The 19,903-nt window shown below is 37.4% G+C and overlaps 1 protein-coding gene across 4 annotated transcripts in view; it reads left to right on the forward strand.

The window, feature by feature from the left end:
* Positions 1 to 19,258, forward strand: part of ARL5B (ADP ribosylation factor like GTPase 5B) — a 33,918-nt gene extending 14,660 nt beyond the window's left edge. For all 4 annotated transcript variants that reach the window (XM_047867586.1, XM_047867585.1, XM_047867587.1 and 1 more), the window contains 5 exons: positions 4,761 to 4,821; positions 6,380 to 6,527; positions 9,404 to 9,487; positions 11,565 to 11,716; positions 12,838 to 19,258. In XM_047867586.1, the coding sequence (XP_047723542.1) occupies positions 6,384 to 6,527; positions 9,404 to 9,487; positions 11,565 to 11,716; positions 12,838 to 12,886 (429 nt within the window). In that variant the 5' untranslated portion in view covers positions 4,761 to 4,821; positions 6,380 to 6,383 and the 3' untranslated portion in view covers positions 12,887 to 19,258. The remainder of the gene's footprint in view (positions 1 to 4,760; positions 4,822 to 6,379; positions 6,528 to 9,403; positions 9,488 to 11,564; positions 11,717 to 12,837) is intronic.
* Positions 19,259 to 19,903: the final 645 nt, after the last annotated feature.

Consider the following 19,903-nt stretch of genomic DNA (forward strand, 5'->3'; position numbering starts at 1 on the left):
CTGTATATGCGATACCCAAAATTTGCTGAATCACCAAATTTGGCATGGAGCATTTTTACTTGTTTAGTTGCGAAGTTGTTTACATACTCTGTGTTCGTATAAGGCTCTTGTTCAGTGACAGTATTGGTGCAGGTATATATCTAGAAGGTAGCGATCCCTATTTCATGATATCTTTTGGGCTTTCTTGTATTTTAAAAACACAAGTCGATCATTTTATCACGAGTTTCTTTGATATTTCCTCCACTTATTTTTTTGAAGTTTCTTTTTCCATGATTTTTCTTTTTAGCCATCCTTTACCTGTGTTTGTCTACAAGCAAGCACTCTTAATAATTTTGTTTTGAAACCTCATTCTGTGTAGGCTTTATGTCTTTATGCCCTGCTTACAAAATAGTATGCGCCAGCTTTTAAGGAGATCCAAATACCATAGCCAAGAGTGCAGAGAAACTTTTGTGCAAACACTTGATGAAAATTAAACAAAAGCTGTGCAATTGGACCTTCATTTAGTGTAAATAAACATGCTTTGTGTTGACTCTGGACAGGCATGGATTCCTAAGTAGAACTGGAAATGCTCTCCTCTCAGCCCTCTATTCTGGGAAGAGGTGCAGCCTGGTGTCCTGGAAGAGATTTCTAGTAAAATGTGGTGTCAGGGTAACTGTCTCATGGTGTGCAGGCACGTTTCAACATTTGGATTCATTGTAGCTCTGATACTTAGGGTGATGTTTTAACCCAGACTTATTTGGCTGTCCAAGAAAGTGTGTGAGTTACACCCACTCTGTCCCCAGCATACACATTTCTGGCCCCAAACAGGGGCAGCTCCTTCTCTGTGATAATATACTGATTTTAATAACACTACTGAAAAACAATAAAGAGGGTAAACTTCTAATTACATTTGCAAAAATCATTCTAAATAAAGAATGTAGTATTATCTGTGTTCATAGTTTTCCCTGTTTGAGGTTAAATGAGAATTGATTATGTCTCTGTCTAAATTAAATACTTCATTTTCATGGAGAGTAATTGGGCTTAAAAGAATATACAGTTTACATATCCACGTTGAGGATCAGTTGAAATTATAAAAGCATACAGTTGTATGGTTTTCTCCTCACAACTTGAGACATTTCAATTCTGGTGAATCAGAAATCCCCACTCCTGGCTCCGCAAGTAAAAGTGATGTTAAGTGTCTGACGTTCATCTGATTGGCAGCAACTCAAAATCTGACTGTTAGGATAGATTCTTTCCCCACTTCACCGGGACTGAACTGAACTAGAATGACACATTTTGAAAGGTTGTTTTTTTTTTTTCAATAGGTAAACAACAAAAATTGTTGGGTGACATAGTACAAACTTACAAGCATCTTTAGTATCTGCTTTAGTTAACTATGATAGGTGAAGGAAATCATTTTACCATGACTGCAGGAAATCACTAATAGTTACATAATTTAGCTGATATTTTTGTTTCTGTACATAAAACAAGGTCTGTATGTTGGCTGTTGATTCCACGCAGCTGAAAAGCAGTACAGAACAAGTACCTTAAGCCATGTTTTTTTAACGTCAAGTGGTATCAGATGATTTATACTTTATTAATCTAGACACCACTTGTGGACATTTAGAGCAGCATATGAATTTCCTTTCCTGCTGACAGTAAAGGTAGGTGCCGTCCGTGTTCTTCTTGAATAGGTAAAAGCTTGACTAACTAGCATTTGTGAACTCAGGCCCTTGGTCATTGGCATACTCAAGTAGCAGCAAAGTACAATGGAGGCCTTTGAAGATGGGAGGAAGAATTACAGTTATGCCGCAGAGTACAAACAGCTTTTATTTTGTACTTGGCTTTTTAGTAAATGCCCGTTGAACTTGATTTCCCTCTTACTGTACAGATGATGTTCAAGAGGTGCTTTTTCAAAGAAGAGATTTAAAATACACTCTGTTGGGGCTCCTGGGTGGCTCAGTGGGTTAAGTGTCTGACTTAGGCTCAACGTCGTATCTTGGCGGTTCGTGGGTTTGAGCCCCGCATTAGGCTCTCTGCAGTCAGCGCACTGCCCCAACGAGCCTCTGTCTCCCTCTCTCTCTGCCCCTCCCCTGCTTTCACTCAGTTTCTCAAAAATAAACATTAAAAAAGTACAATACAATACATTCTTGGGGTACCTGGGTGGCTCAGTCAGTTAAGTGTCCAACTTTGGCTCAGGTTTGTGGGTTTGAGCCCTTCATCAGGCTCTGAGCTGACAGCTGGGAGCCTGGAGCCTGCTTCAGATTCTGTCTGTCTCTCTCTGTGCCCTTCTCCTGCTCGTGCTGTCTGTCTGTCTGTCTCTCTCTCTCTCTCTCTCTCTCAAAAATAAACATTAAAAAAATTAACAAAAATAAAATATAATACACTTATTTCATGCTTTTATTGTTTATTTTTGTTATTTCAGACTTTAAAAAAATATTTAGCTTTTTCCCATTGATGATGTTTTGTTAGCACGTAGACTCAGGTTGCACCAGAAGGTAGGCCTCAGTTTAACTGAAGGATTGATGTAATACCTTTATTATAAGACTGAGGTAAAATTGTTTTGTCTTAATTGCTAGAATTCCCTATTACTGAGGGGAAAAGGAATCTGAAAAAGTCCTGAAGTTAATCACTCAGTTGAAACTGTAATAAAACTCATGTTCTCTTCGCCTTCAGAGTTCGTCACCTCTGACTTAGTTCCAATTGGGACCAGTCTTTCAGAATGATGCATTATGAGGGCAGGGCGCCTGGTGGCTCAGTCATTAAGCATCGGACTCTTGATTTCACCTCAGGTCATGATCTCACAATTCGTGCTTGGGATTCTCTCTCTCCCTCTCTCTCTGCCCCTCTGCTCGCTGTCTCTCTCCCTCTTTCTCTTATTTAAATAAACTTAAAAAAATGATGCATTATTTATGACTTTTGCTGTCGCAGGCCTTCAATACTCTGATCATTATCATACAAAATGTGAAGCTAGGGCTTCAAACAGCGAGGGCTGTTTGAAAATGGCCCCGGGTGTTGGTTCACTTTAGTGGCCTCAACAGTGAACCACGGGGTACTACCTTCTGTTTTCCTTTCCCAGCAGAAGTGTCCACGCCCAAGTTTAGCTTACTTCCAGACTAGTGGCTTCCTTCTCACTCCCGCAGGGACCCTTTGGTCTCCAGATGCTGGGCAGGTGGTTTCCAGCTGTCCCCAAAATTTAGAATGCTTGTTCCTCCCCTGAAAGAGGGTTCTCATTCTTGGACTATAAAGGGAGAAAAATAAAGATTGGCTCCCTTAGAAATTAGGGGATATGAACCAAAGAGAGTCAAATAAGGAGAATTATAGTGAGTTATAATAAGCGAACAAGTTCTGTTCTTTTTTGCGTTTTACAAAGCAGTTTCTGCCATAGTGAAAAAAGCCCTTCGAGAGAACCATGCCCTTAGTCCTGTGGTATTACAGGCAGTACAGACAGTGTTCAGGTCGTTAAAGATGCATAAAGATACATAGTTTGTCACCTAAGAACTTGTCTGTGAACAATGGCCTCTCTTTTTGACTGATGCAGTATAAACACTCTCGAGTAGGAATACGAGCTGATGTCTGATGAGGTGTATAATCCGAGTTTTGATATTATCACAGGTTAACAAGGGGAGCAGGGTTCTGATAGGAAATACGTCAAATCATTGGCTAGAAATAAATCGATTGTGTCATGTTTCTTACGAAGGTTCCCTGGTAGCTTTTTAAGCCTTCTGCCCTGGGGAAGAGAGGTATCTTTAATATGTTCTGTAAAATCTAGAAAAGATGACTCGGAAGTGTCTTCTCTGCGTTCAAAAGAGGTTTCAGAGTATGTACCCCTTAACAGAATGATTAGATGGGCCTTAAAATCTGTCAGTGAAACAAATGTCTGTTTTGTGCATGGTGCCAGAGGGAGAAGACCCAAGAGGTTTTTGTTGCATGAGGAGCAGAAACAGTATCTACTCAGAAGAGCTGTAAAATCCAGATTGAAAAAGCCTTGAGAACTAAGCAATTGCTTATTTATCTTTAAGTTAATGGAAGGAGGGGCACCTGGGTGGCTCAGTCGTTTAAGGGGCTGAGTGTCCAGCCCTTGATTTCCGCTCGGGTCATGATCTCACGGTCTATGGGTTCAAGTCCCACGCCCAGCGCCACACTCACAGTGTGGAGCCTGCTTGGGATTCTCTCTCTGCCCCTCTCCTCTTGCGTGTGCACGTGCACGCGCTGTCTCTTTCTCTCAAAATAAATAAACTTTGGAAAAGAAATAAGATGACGGAAAGAATGAGAAACTGATGGAGAGAATACGTGTGTCCTGTTGGTGACAGGGAAACCTTTTCAGTTTTGTGTTTTAAATTGGATTTCTTCGTGAAAGGAAGAAACCGCATGTAGGTGGGAAAACTTCCAGGTGTAAAAACAACTTGCTAAAAAGCTGATTTGATTAGCAGAGGTGACAAGCAGGTGTGTAAAACAATTTTTTTAAACTTAGGTTGTACGTCGTAGTGCCTTGTCAGGATCAGAATTTGTGTTATTCCCCCCACACCGCTTCTCTTGAACTTCCCTCTAAACCCGGATCTGACATTCGTTTATAAGACAGCCAGGTGGAGAACATCATACTAGATGGCCTCCCTTAACGTAGGTAACCTTGACATCGTGAAGCTCTGTTTACTCTGTTTTAACAATCCAGTAATAAGAATCCGGTGAATGATCCTCATTAGAAAGCTAACTAATAATCATTGTTGCAAGCATGTAATTGTAGTAGTGTTAAATGTTTCTGGTTTGTTTTCTTTTTGTAGAACACAAAGTAATTATAGTGGGACTGGATAATGCAGGGAAAACCACCATTCTTTACCAATTGTAAGTATAGTTATTTATTTAAACAGTCTTCATTATTTAAGTTACCAGAACCAATTTTGTGTAATTAATAAGATACCATTGTAATATCCCGCAAAAACCTAAACGTATGGTTTTGTATTTTACCGAGCACAAAATTTGTTACAAAAGTGAATAAAAGGGCTGTATGTTTGGTACAGCCTTCACAAACCCTCGTCTTTTTCTGGCCTTGAAAGAAAGACTTAATATTAAACTAAAATAAATAAAGCATCCATCATAGTGCTGCAGTGAGGTGATAAAGTGCATTTCACTTCATTCTTCCCACACTGTGGTTCACACAAGGAGACCAGTATCTCTAGGAAGCTCATTGCTACTCTCTTGACTAATAGCTCTGAATTGTTTCAACTTAGGCAGACTTGTCAAATCAAAAGAAATGAAGATCACCCCTGAAATCCTGCTTTTGTCACTCGCAGCCAGGAAGGGCTGGAGGCTTCCAGAGAAATACATTAATACTTGAAGGAAGTTTTAACAGCCTGTCGGTCCACAGTAGCTCCCATCATCCTTTCAGGATTAATGAAATGATCCATGTTAAACAGTGGAAATGGATCTACGTCCCAAGCCTTTTAACAAGTAGTTGTAAGATACGGTGCTCGATTGTGTGGCTCTTGTCTCTTTCCACCTCATGCTAAGTCTGTCACCTGACAGCTGTCTGGAAACACTTCACTTAAGCAGTGCCTAATGTGTTTTTCAGCCCCTTTGCTAAAAAGCTGCTAACTTGTGGCTTGTTGTTTCACAGTAGAACAACTACTTGTTTTACTTTAAAACATTCATCCGTTATCGATTGTGTGTTTTAATGCGACTCTGCCTTTAAACATCAAATGTAAACATTTCAGAAACCTGTCAGTTATTGAAATAATGTTCCACATAGCTTCAAAAACATGTAAGACCCAAGAGACAGTCGGAGACTTCTTTCAACACAGTAGCAGCGTATCATAGGCAAATACATATTTGTTGAATGAATGAATTAATGTGTCTTAATGCATAATTATGATAAATGTGGTATGAGCCTTAGTATTCTAAATATATTTACAGTTAATTTTAATTAAAATTTTCATTTGCCTGTGGCCTTATCTTTTTAAGGCTGTGGTTTAGGTTAATAGGCCTGAACTGATTTTTATGGCCGACCCAAGTCTCAATTTTCTCACGTGGACAGGCTTCAGAATTATACACAGCCTGCTATTCAGTGGTTGCTACTTTGCGAGCATTGATGTCACAGTCACCTAGAAACTTGCTCTTTCGGGAAAGGGCCCTGGTTCTGCTCCGATAACAAGGACACGGTGGTTTGGAATTTTGGCCACAGGAATACAAACTCACACCACAGTGTTTCCATCTCTCCAGATCAAGCCTTTAGTTTATTCCATTAAAAGAAAAAAAAAAAGTCTTCCTTCAAGGCTTGTTCTTTGTCTAGGTGTTTGCATTAAATGTCCTCCCAGGTTCTAGTTTTGATGCTGTCGTTGGTGGGATAAAACTTCCCTCCGATTCTCAAGATTTACAAAAGATTTGTTATGGTGTCTTTCAACAGCTTAATGAATGAAGTGGTTCACACATCTCCAACCATAGGAAGCAATGTTGAAGAAATAGTTGTGAAGAACACGCATTTTCTTATGTGGGATATTGGTGGTCAAGAATCACTGAGGTCGTCCTGGAACACGTATTACTCAAACACAGAGGTATACTGAGCCAATTTCTGAATGTTGATAACAAGGACCACAGAGTCAACCCAGAAAATAGATAGACAGTCCCCAGAGGCATGTTGGCAGTTGCTTTCCAATAAGATCCTTTTCGGTAAGGAATTTGAGGTTTTCACATACCAGAGGAAAGGCAAGTAGAAAGACTAATGTCCACTGTTGGTTGCACGCCTGCTGCAGGGCGGACTGTATCCGGATAGTTCGTCCTCCCAGTGCTCCCGTCAGGTGTCTGCTGTTGGAGAAAGTGGAGACCGGGATCAGTTAGATAACCTGTCCCAAGATCTCACAGCTGAGAGAGGCTCTGGTTAGGGAGGAATAAAATATTTTAAGCGTAATTGAGTACAAGATTTTCAAATAACACGAATTGAGCATTCAAAATTTTGGTGAGATTATAGTTTAGTTAAAAAAACAAATGGTTTTGCAGCACCCGCCCCCAACTTCTCTGTCACTTATTTCGCTACTTTACTGCTTCCGAGCCAACCCAGGAAACAGTCTGGACTAGCTTCTATTTCTGTGTTTATCTCTTGTTAAGCAGATTTTTTTAAAACCATGCAGTGCTATCGAGACAGATTTATCTTTGAGTATACTGATGTACAATTGCATCCGTAATTTTTCTTTACAGACAGGGACGTCTGACCAATTATTTTTTCCTAAAATGAAGCCTATTAAAAATTGAGTGGCTTTTTTGAAGGGTGTGTGCAGAGGAGGTGGGGAGAGGCAAGGAATTTTTGGTGAATAAGTTTCCTTTTTAAATAAACATATATTCCTCTAGATTTATACTGCGATAGCATATGTATCTATGCATATATATTCCAGTGCAGTTTGTGATTGGTCCAACCAAAATGGCACATCCTAGGTCTTTAATGGTTGTAGTAGCACTTAACTTTTCTTATTTGAAGCGGGGGGATAGGTCGGTAAGCAAATACGGTTCAAGGTTAGCTTAATGTATACTTCTATAGTAAAATATTCTGAAACTAAAAATGTTAGAGAGAAACAACCTTTTACCATATGGCTACAGTTGCCCCTTGAATAATGCCAGTGTTAGGGACACTGACCCATGGTGTGGCCAAAAATCCACATATACCTGGACTCCCCAGAAACTTTACTAATAACCTACTGTTGAGCAGAAGCCTTACAGATAACAAAAAGAGTGGATTAACACACCCTTTGTATGTTCTATGTATTATATGCTGTATTCTTACAATAAAGTAAGCTAGAGAAAAGAATGTTATTAAAAAATCATAAGCAGAAAATACATGTACAGTCCTGTACAGTTAAAGAATCACATTTAAGGGGATCTGCTCAGCTCAAACCCATGTTGTTCAAGGGTCACCTGTATTTAAGCAGCATAGCTCTTGGCGCCCTGTCAAAGCTCACAGTTAACTGCAGTTGTGTGGGAGAGGAGCCGTTACTTTTGATGAAGAGGTTAGAGTTGCTTCTAGCTGATCCGTGTATGTTGATAACCTTACAAGAGGGTAGTTTTTGAAGTTGCAGAAACGCTAGAAGACTCCGCATGGATCCAGAAAGACATATGTTATTAATGACACCGTTTGCATGAAATGTTTTTTATAATAAGCTATTTTTCTTATTTAATTTTTTTCTTCCAAATTTTTATGTAAGGTCTAGTTAGTAACAGAGTGTAATATTGGTTTCAGGAGAATTTTAATAAACCATTTCTATAAGAATTTCACAATTACTACAAGAACCTATGGCCTTTATCACAGCACACCAGCACGGCACCTAGCATTTGCAATCTTAGATTCTATGTCACGGGCCTGCCCATGTGACGTTTCCCCCATGGCCTTCTTCACCGTTGTCGTCATCTTAACTTCTTCTCTGTAAGGAGTCCTCCAAAAGCCCAGTGTCTCCATTATAATACAAGGAGTTCAGCTGCCGATGAATTCCTGCCACCTTCCTCTCATTAAGTTCCCTATGTTCTGTCCATGCAAACTTGCCATGTTTCTTACCTTGATTCCTTCCATTTTCTTCCTTGCCCTTCACAGTTTCTAGGCAGATTTCTCCACTTGTCTCTTTGCCTAATGTTCAGGTCATCTGAACAATCTGGTTTCACCCTCCTCCTCTCCATTTATTCTGAGCCAGTCTATTAAAACCTTTAGCATCGCTTAATCTCACTTTTTAACTTTCTTCTTCTAAGATTCGATTAGGGGCCCTTTCACACTGTATCTTATTTTTCTTACCAAAGATGCTTTTATTTCTAATGTGTAAGACCCCACGTTTTTCATATACACCTTTACCAACAGTTTTCTCCAGCTCTCTTTGCTTGCTGCTCTTTAATTTCACCTACACCCACTCTAGCGTGTTAACCCCTAAGTGGGTATGTTTCTGTTTAGCACATTTTTTCTGGGGCTCTTACTGTTGGCATTGCTATGTAAAAATGTCTTGTTCATTAGTCTGTGTGTGTGTGTGTGTGTGTGTTTCTCTTTTTCTTTCAGACTAACTTGTGTGTCCCTAGTAGGCAGAAAACTGTCTCAAACATAAATAACTACTGATTGCTTAAGTCAGCGGTATAGAGTTTTAGTGGAAGTTATTTAAGTTACTGTGACTTTCTTTTTAAAAATTATTTTTTATTACCTGCATCTTAAAATAAATCCTAGTGTTACAGCGTATTGTGTATTCAAATATCACCTTTTTAAAATAAACCCGGGCGTAGTTTTTCTTTCTTGAAATGATGAGTTCTTTTCTGAACATGTGGATTTTACAGTACAATACAAACTCTTCATGAAAAAGACCATTTTAAAGTAATGATGACGTCATGAAACTATTCCGTCACTGGAGAGTAGTTTTGCAGAGAACTTCAACATTCCATTCAATTTTCTTTCTTTTTAATTGTCTTCTAGTTCATCATTCTCGTGGTTGATAGCATTGACAGGGAACGACTAGCGATTACAAAAGAAGAGTTATACAGAATGTTGGCTCACGAGGTAAATTTTGAAAGCAAACGTAAACAGTGGAGTAAGGTATCTGTGTGCTGGTTTTGCTTTTTTACAAAGATGATATGCTTTGCCTTGGGTTATTTCATCATTAGCAAAATGTTGTATTTTGATGGACGTCTTGAAGTCAAAAAGTTGCATTATGTTTTCAGATTTGAAAACAACTCAGCACGTTAATTTGTAGCCTATTATTGATAAGATTTTTCAAGGTTAAAACTATTTATTCATGTCTTAAAGAGTCCAATAAATTGAAGCAAGAAAGAAACCTGAGTGTTTTTTTCCAAGAGTTTATAGTCACTGAAAATTCTTTAGTGAATAATCTGAGACCACTTGATTCTAACAGTTTAAGATAGACAAAAAAACTTAGGTAATAAAACACATCCATCCACCTACCATCCAATATAAGATACTAAATATCTTATGAGACCCCCCCCCATCTCATTTCCTTCCTTTCTCTCAAAGAGTCCTAAAAGAATTACATTATCCTAAAAGGAGTGAGAATCAATCCCATGTATATTTTTATATTTTCCCTACATTTTTATTTGTCAGTTGTATAAAATACTATATTTCATTGTTCATAAAATCTTTTTTAAAAATGTTTATTTTTGAGAGAGAAAGAATGCACATGGGCACAGGAGAGGCAGAGAGAGAGGGAGACAGAGAATCTCAAGAAAGCTCAGCACAGAGACAGACATGGGGCTTGGACCCATGAACTGCCAGATCATGACCTGACACTCAGGCAACTGAGCCACCCAAGCGCCTCATCATTGTTCATAAAATCTCATATATATATATATGTAACTCCGTTTTGGGGGTTTTGTGCACAGCATTGTGATTATCCACATCAGCACATACAGCGTTGGTTTCATTCCTTTCAACAGCTATGTAGTATTATTTTGTATGAATCTATCACAGTTGCTCTGTCCTTCTATTAATGAACATTAGATTATTTCTGATATTTTGATAATATTAACAGTTCTGCAGTGAGCATAAATGAATGTGGTTACCTTATACCAGTAGTCATAAGCATTGCCCAGCCCTTCACCTTCTGCGCTCTTCTTTAAATTTGGAGAAATTCTTGGGGCGCCTGGGGGGCTCAGTCAGTTAAGTGTCCAACTCTTGGTTTCGTCTCAGGTCGTCATCTCATGGTTTGTGAGTTTGAGCCCCATATGGGGCTCTGTGCTGATAACATGGGGCCTACTTGAGATTCTTTCTCTCTGCCCCTCCTGTGTGTGCATGCATGTGTGCTCGCTTGCTTGTTCTCTCTCTCTCTCTCTCTCAAAACAAACAAACTTTAAAAATAAATTTGGAGAGATTCTGTACTGTTTGGCAACATATTACCGTATTTGCCTATTAGAATATTGCTTATATAGTTTTTTTTTTGTTGTTTTTTACATTTATTTATTTTTGAGAGATACAGACAGAGCACTAGTCGGGGAGGGTTAGAGAGAGAGGGAGACACAGAATCTGAAGCAGGCTCCAGGCTCTAAGCTATCATCAGCACAGAGCCTGACACGGGGCTTGAACTCACAAATCGTGAGGTCATGACCTGAACCGAAGTCAACCGCTTAACTGACTGGGCCACCCATGCACCCCTGCTCGTATAGTTTTAAACCGATGTTTAAGATGCATGTTTATTTTACTTTTAGTCTGACCCCTTTGGCCCAACAATATAAAAATGACTTTTGATGATCTAGCTTATGTTAATTAGCCTATCTTTGTTAGAGCGAATCATTAAATTACTATTGAGAAAATTTATTTTTATCTCGATACAATTTCCATTTATTCGTTTATTTAATTGAGGCTTTATTTTTTAAGTAAGTTCTACTTTTGGTGTGGGGCTTGAACTCAATGGCCCTGAGATCAAGAGTCGCATGATTTACTCACTCAGCCAGCCAGGTGCCCCTCAATAAAATTTTTAAGTTAAATATTACTGCCTAATCAATCATTTTAAAGTAGAGGGATTTCATTATAACTGTCCAGTTGGACGTATTTGACCTTCCTGCTTCATTAGTTTAATTTGAATTGTGCTATTTCATGTTTTAGAAATATTTCATATTGATTGCAGGATTTACGGAAAGCCGCGGTCCTGATCTTTGCAAATAAACAGGATATGAAAGGGTGTATGACAGCAGCTGAAATCTCTAAATACCTCACCCTTAGTTCAATTAAGGATCATCCATGGCACATTCAGTCCTGCTGTGCTTTAACAGGAGAAGGGTAAGTGCTAAACAATATGGGGGGAGGTATGACTTCTGTCAAATTTCTGTTTTTTAAGGCAGTTGTTTCTTCTTTGATGCTGTTTTGGGTTTTTGTTTTTGTTTTTTGGGTTTGTTGTTGTTGTTCTTAAAGATAGTTTTTGTATTTCAATTTTATAAGGTAAAAATAATTTTAGTCGGTTACTGTTGTTAAATTACACTTTAGCAAAGTTACTGACACATGTTTTGTAACTTTTAATATAAACAATATTTTAGCATAAAATGTCAATAACAAACTTTTGAATTAAGTTTTCACAATCCAGATTTTTAGTGGATATTCATTTCTTGTATCATTTACTAACTGGGCGGCGGAGGTGGGGGACTGTAGTGTTGCCTGAATTAAAGAGGAAGCTTCAAAGAAATTTCACATTTCAGTAAAGGCATAATTAAACCTGAACTTTCAGCTTTCCACAAGAGTACATCTCCTTTATTATTCAGAGTCCTTTGGTGGGACATACTTCAAGAGACTAAACATTTAAGACAAATGCTTATGATGGTGTATTCTTCTCTCCTCAAAACTTGAGTTTGGATAGAGTAGGCCAAAGAGAACCCAGTGTGCCACCCATGAATTATCCCATTCATTTCCAGGAATTTATTTATCCTCCAATCACCCTGACCTTCTTAGTTATGCTCATATTAGAAATCGCTTGTAATATAATAGCCGTGTAATATAATAGACTTTTTTGACCTATACTTTTAAGACTGAGCTGTAAGCATTCCATTCTTTAGAATTTAGGAGGGTAGGGCAGAGTTCCTGTTGCCTTTCTATAGTGGTTTCAGTTTTAATCTTACAGGGGGGTGAGGAGTATTTGCAATCTTGATGGCAAAACTGCCAGAGCTGTTATCTTCAAGATGAGACTGAAGCAATTTCCCAGTGACTCAACTGATGAACATCATTTTTTCTAAGTGAATCTTCCACTTAAAGATTCCGCTTCATACGGTGTTACCTCCATCTTGTCACTTACCTGTATAAATAATTATCGTAGTACCAACAGTTGGGGAAGACTTAAAAATAATAAGTGTGCTTTCAGTTAGAAAGTTGAAATATTTTCGTTTTGAAAATACTTCTCTCCTTTGTTTCAGGTTATGCCAAGGTCTAGAGTGGATGACCTCCCGGATTGGTGTGAGATAACTTTTTGCCTGAAAAGAGACTGCTCTATTTATTCTGTGACATGAACATTTTCCTAGTACCTTTGGCTGCTAAGGCAGCAGCATGTTTAATTTATAACAACACAAACCTCTACGAGCAACACTTGAATCAAGTGCAGCTGAACTGGAACATAAAAGATTTTTTCTTAACTTTTTTTTAATGCACTAATCTTCAGTTGGATGAACATAATGTATAACGGTGTTTTCGGCAACATAATTCTTCTGACTGCTGATTCTGATTATTCAATAACTGCCTTGTAAGAAATGTTTGTCATATGTTTAATGTTTTCTGAAGTATTGTAATAACTTTAATGACCAATTTCTTTCATTTCTTGACCACCTCCTTTCCCTACCAGACAATTCCTGGTTTCACAAAGTAGTAGTGGAAATCATCAGGCACTGCTTGCAAAATTAACCAGCACTAAATATTTGCTCCCTCTTTAAACCACTTCTCTTTTGGACAGAACTTATTATAGAGAAAGGAATCAGCCTCGAAGATATATCTGTAAGGAAAATTAACCATCATGAGAACTGCCTTCACAGAAGTTAATTTCACCCAATTATTACAAGTCATGGAATAATTTAAAGCTACTATTAGCATGGAAATTAAGTAGGCTATTTATCTAAAAGAATTAAATTTACTTTTCTGCCTCCAACACGAGATTAGTTTTTGGCTAAAATCTAATCAAGGAAAAATACTTGAAAGCCCAACTTTGATGGTTAATATTTTAGAGGAATCTGATATTTCAAAAATGTCACGCATTATTCAACATGCACATTAATTATCGGAAGTTACTAAAGCATACCAGCACTGATATCAAAACAAGACACTTGGAATATATATCTTACTATCAGTGATAAACAAGTGTATTATCAGCAGAAACTTCAACTATTCCATCTGCAAGGGAGAGTGCATCTGCTTGGGGCAGTAGCCAAAGCAGAAGTATAAACATTTCCTTTCTTAAAATTTGAAATTGCGTGTGGATTTTGAACAGTGTTTCTACCACCAGCATTGTATTACTTAGAAAGCCATACGGCTTTCCATAAGTCCATCTGAGGTTATAGTGTGATAGGCTTGAAATACTTGCCACCTCTCTTGTTAGTTACCCCTCGTGTTCTAAACCTTTGGTGAATTACAGGAAACTGCTGAATCTAATCCTAGCTTTCAGAGCGTGCCATGAGACCCAGTGTCAACACTAACATAAGTTAAAAAGTAGGAAGGAAAAGAGTCCTAATCTATCAAAAGTTCATTGCATATCATTAAAAAGCTTTCCAAGGCAGTGGTCTAATATGAACAGTAATCTAGGGCATACTTAAGAGGGAGGACAAGTATTCTAATTTTGATCCCCTATTTCAAGTGTGGGATTTTGCGATAATGAAAGGGATAAAATGCATCCCTAGAGAATAATACTTCATTTTTGCAGTATTTTTTTTCATGTGGGTCAGAAATAGGATTCAGTGTTGATACGAATATCTAAATACCTATTCAAAAATGGTATTTTAATTTTAATATTTTTTATTGTAAATTGGTTTTAATTTTGCTCTGTTTTCAGGTATACTTGATCTCTTATATTTAGTCTAATTTAGTTGAATGTGGTAACATTTTCTATTTAGTGGTAGCACACCCTAGAACTGAAAAATGGCCAGAGGAAAGCTTTCTGGACTTTGGGAACTAGTGGTTTATTAACCTTGTTTTGAACCTTTTTCTTAGTGACTCTATACTGGGTAGAGGATAAATGTTGATTTTAATAAAATCCATAATCCTAGAACATGAGAGGAAAGCAAACATAAATCAATACGGATGCTTTGCGGTATATGTTTGGGGGCAGGAGGAAGTACAAAGATACAATTTACCTGAAGCACACTTTGCCAGAATATCTATCTTGGTTCTAGAGTTTAGCCATAAATTCTGAGGATAATTCTCTTAACCCCATCCTGAGAAAACACATTTAATAGTCCTGTATCCATTCTTCTTGTGAAATTTGTCTTCTTATCTCTAATAGGATTGGCTGCCTCAATTTTCTTCTATCAAATTACACGGTTTTGGTGGTTTTGTTTTGTTTTGTTTGTATTACCACATCAGCATTATATTGAAAGTGTTTTTAATAGTTGATTGTATTTTGTCAAACATCTAGTATAGATTCAAGTTTGCTATTTAATTTTTTAAAACACAGTTTATTTTCTTTTCTAAATTTTTTAAAAAAGCATTTTGTTAGTTTTGGATCAGAAATGGTTATGTTAGCTGTGTTGAAAATGAAATCAACATCCCACTAGTTTCTGTGGCAGTGACTGGGAAAAGTTCAAATAGGAAATTCATGTAAGACTTTTAAAAAGTGTTTTATAGGTTCTCGTTAGATATTTCCTGTTACAGTAATATGAAAACTGATTATCCTTTACTCCAAGAGAATGTTTTGACCCAAGAACTTATCTAATGCTAAAGCATTGATTCTGACATTCTTTGTAAATCAACTGTAAGATACTGTCTGATGAAAAATGTAAATTTGTGATTCGTGCCTTTATTCACACTTTGAGATGAGTTCTCAGTTTTGTACTCTACCTGTTCTTTAGAATGCAGATTAGCAGCTAATTAATTTGACAATGACATAAACTCGAGATTCACTCTCCCTGCCACCCCTTCAGTTGCCTAGCAAAGTTTCTAGTAAGTGGTGGAAAGCAAAGGACCCACCCACATTACTTTTAGGAGAATACTCTGTATTCTGTTTTTATTTTGAGGATAAAGAAACAGAAGTTTAACAGATCTTTTCAGTATTTTATTAGAACTAAAATGTAACTGCTACCCGAATATGGATTTCTCTTCATTTTGAACATGTCACATTCTTATTTAAACACATGGCTTTCATTGCAGCCCATTTGGGAACTCTTAGAATTAACCGGCCCTTTTATATGGGAATATACTACATAATATGTATTGTTAGTGTAATTTAATTCTTTCAGATCTGAAATGACATATTAGCTATTGGAAAACTAATGATTAAATACATAATTTCTGCTTTTACATTCTGTGTTAGTATGCTTAAAGGTAAAATTTTATTCTATATTCATTAGAGGAAAGATAATAAATCCAAGCTTTGTTGTTAAAAATAATTTTTAAATGGGCACTACCCCTATAGCCATAGTCATTCTGATTAAGCACAAAGTAACTTTTATTTTCTGGAGCATAAGAGAAATTATTTTCCTATGGAAACAGTGAGTGATACAGGCAGTGCTGTAAACACTATTCTCTGAAGAGTTATGGAAAGTCAACAAAGCAAAGAAATTTAAAGAAAACAATAAATCTTTATATTTTTAAAAATCTTTTTGGTGTAGTATCCTAGAACAAATTCTAAATGGAATTGTTTGTGACTAGCACTCTTAATTCTTAACTACGTAACATAAAACTATATCAGTAGAAAAATGTACTGGTATTATGCCTGTAGATGGGCAAGTTCCTTTGACATTTATCTTTGAAGAGCAACTTCACGAGTCTAACTTTTCATCTATGGCTTTGGATCCAAAATATTTCATATGCAGTGCAATTCTAAAGGATCTTTTATATTTTGCTGGCATAAAGTCACTTTGAGATTCCGTCTGATGAGTTGGATCTAGTAGAATATTGTGTTGGCTGTCTAAAGAAGTGGTTTTGAATCTGAATTTGGCCCTTGTGTGTCTCGTGACTTTAGACAGTTACTGTTCATGGTCTTTCTATTTTTTCCCCCCACACTGAGGAACTTAAGCCCACTAAAAAAACTCCACCTTATCTTTTGGTTTTAAAGTCCTGAATCCTTAAACACTATATTAAAGTTGAAAAAACAAAAAAAAAAAAAACAAACAAAAAAAAAAACAAAAAAACTAGGAAAGGACCTGAAATATGAAATTAAATTCACTTTTATCTATGGTTGGATTCCCACCTCATTATCATTTTGTTTAGTTTATGAATACAATCAAATAAAACAAAGTAGCAACTAGTCACTGCCACTCAGCTTCACTAAGCTAATGACAGTGCAGAAGAGAAAATAGGCCATATTGCCAAGGAAATGATTTTAAGCTGCCGATAAAACACCAGTGTGTGTTTAAAATACTCTCTTCTGGAGAATACCTGGCTTTCCTGGCTTTTACTAATTAGAAGTGGTTAGTTTGTTCAGAGTTTATTGGCTTTCGATGCCACCCCAAACTCCAATTCCGTTTGACTTTCCAGTGTTGAAAGGATAGTGCAGTCAGGCCGTCAATATTTTACAGACATCTGTATAAATCTGAGAGTAGTTTATATTCAAGGTTAGTTCCTTCAGTAATGTCTGTCTTATCCTTATTTATTTAGTATTACTGTGAAGACTGTAAATCCAAGTCAGCTTCCCCAAATACTTTTTTTAGGAGTGCCAGGTGGCCAAAATTAAATCGAGAAGGTCAAAAAAAAAATTTTTTTTCAACTTCTCCATTTTAAAGTAGAAGTACTGTGTTCAAGAGATCCAAAATCAGATACCAAATCATGCAGATGATTTGGTAAAATGTTTGGGAAAAGTTAATTTGGAGGTATCGAGTCATACCTAGAAACGAAGGTCAAAACAGTTGATAGTAAAGATAAACATGAGGTAGAAAAGTCTTCAAAAGGATATTAAGTAATAGAAAATGTGAATGAAAACAGTGAATTTCCCTCGTTAAGGCACTTAAAATTAGTAGAAAGAAAGTACAGTCTTTTACTCTCGAACTAGATCTCTTACTTTTAAAGTGGCCATAGGACCAAAGACTGATGAGATTTTTTAGAATTTGTTCGTGTTTTCAAGTCCCATCTTTCTTATTTTTCCTTAAATGATAATCTGCACGGTATCCTAGAAATGGAGAAATAAAAACACTGTGCTACGCCTATCTTTTGAAATAGATAACAAAGTTCTAGAAGAATGGAAATGTTCTCCTGCACAAACTTTGTAATGTCTTAATTAAAAAATTACCTCATTTTTCAATCCATAAGGTGCTTTGCTCAAGCTTGTGGGATGCCTCACCCATCAATACCCCCTTCACCCAAACTGTGTTTGAAATACGCAAAGTTCAGAATGAAGGGGTAGCATTCCTTGGAGGTTTTGTTTTGTTTTATTCTTATTTGCCGCCAGCAGGGTTAACATGGTTTTGCAGATTCATTAAAGCTCACCGGCCAGTGCTCAGCCGGTACTTGGTTTCATTAAAATCAAGGGCAAGGACAACCCTAAAATTTGATCGATTATATACTGTGACTATATTTCCACCGGTGTTGGGGAGATATCAAATGACTATCATTTATTTGTGTATTTTGGCCCTATTCACTTGAGGCTATTGTCATTTTAATCCGCTTACATTTTCCCTCAGGAAGTTCAGGGAGTCAACAAGCCTCTTTATTCTCTTGGAGTAAACTGTTCAGTCTAACTATGAAAGTTTTGATTTAAAAAGAAAAGTGTAGCTGCTATTTCATTAAAAGTGTGAAATAAAATGATGGTTATGATTTTTTCCAATTATGTAATAGTTTTAAATTTTGCCCTATTTATTGCACAGAGCATGGTTAAAAAAAAAACAAAAGCAATTACAACCTTGTTCCTGTATTTCTCCTACTCAGAATATAATGATTATAATCACACATTGCCATCTTAACATAAATTGGTGCTTTAGAGCATTAAAGAGGAAACAGCAGGCCCTGTCTAATACACTTTTTGCCTCAGAAAATAAAACTACTTTAAAGTATATTTATGTTCCCTTCTTAAGGTTTCAGTACACACTGTTACCCATCAAGCTTCAGGCTTTCTACAAAAGCTGTAACAATATCGGAGCTAATCAGCTTGGTCCAACAGGTGGTAGTACTGTTGACAAAAGTCTGAATTGGATCTCTCTGTGGGTCCCACCCTATTGCATAGAGGGCAAAAAAAAGAATGTCTTTCACGCCACAAACCGTGCTTCTTAATCCCAACCAAGCAACTGAAGTGTGTGCTGTTGGTCTAATGTATAGCATCAATAAAATTCAAAGAGCAAACCAATTAATGCATTCACACCATCACTTCTTGCAAATGGTTCAAAGCATGTTCTAATGGTGGGGCTGTTTAAAGACATGTTTTAACTTTTTTAATAGCTTCATTACTGTTGTAAAATGCTTCTTTGTATATGTTCAGTTTAGGTTGCTTGGTACTCATGATTTTTTTATTTCTGCAATTATACTGAGTTGCTTGCATGCCTACTCACCCAAGTAAAAAGGATGCTGTTTGCTCTGGGATGTTCATCTTTCAGACAGGTTTTTGTCTCATTTGCAATCATGGTGCAATACAGTGTAACGTTCATTTGTTTTCAGTCAACAGTTTTATTTTTGTCATAATAAATAATTACTTTTCCAATATGTCACGAACCCGGTGGTTTCCTTTAAAGATGAAAATCTGTTTGAACAATCTTTTTGTTGCGAGAGATAGAAACCCACCTAAGATAATGAAGAAAGGAATTTGTTATAAGGGTGAGAGGTCAGGTTGTGGGTGCTCATGGAACCCAAGGTCAAGGACACAACTGGGTTTTTGAATAGGTTAGGACCAGAGACCCAGGGACCCTGAAGAGAAACCAGAGTCCTTTATCTTCTGCATCTCTTCTTTTTCACTTGTCTCCTAGGCAGTCCACGTGGCGGAAAATGCCCGAAGCAAATGGCTCCTGTAGCTCAATCTTTGTACAAGGGAGAAGTCAGATGGTCGTTAGGTTCCTAGTTACGTTGTCAGAAGCCGCCCTCCATGCTTCTGAGTCAAAATATAACGTGAAGACAGGGTTTGGGATAAAGAGGAGCCATAGCTTTATTGCTTTCTGGGGGAAGGAGGCTGCAGCAGGCTAAGACCTTCCAAAACTGCCAGCCCAGGCGCTGAGGAATTTCACAGAGAAATACAGGACCTAGCCAGTTTCAGCAGGAGCCGGGGACTTGGCTGCCAGCCTTGTAGGTCAGGTGTGCGGGGTGATACGGGGTTCCTCAAACAAGAGGCTAAGAAAGGAAAGGGTGGTGGGCGGAGGAGGGGAA

The sequence above is a fragment of the Prionailurus viverrinus genome, chromosome B4, assembly GCF_022837055.1.
Source record: "Prionailurus viverrinus isolate Anna chromosome B4, UM_Priviv_1.0, whole genome shotgun sequence".
NCBI classification, from domain to species: Eukaryota; Metazoa; Chordata; class Mammalia; order Carnivora; family Felidae; genus Prionailurus; species Prionailurus viverrinus.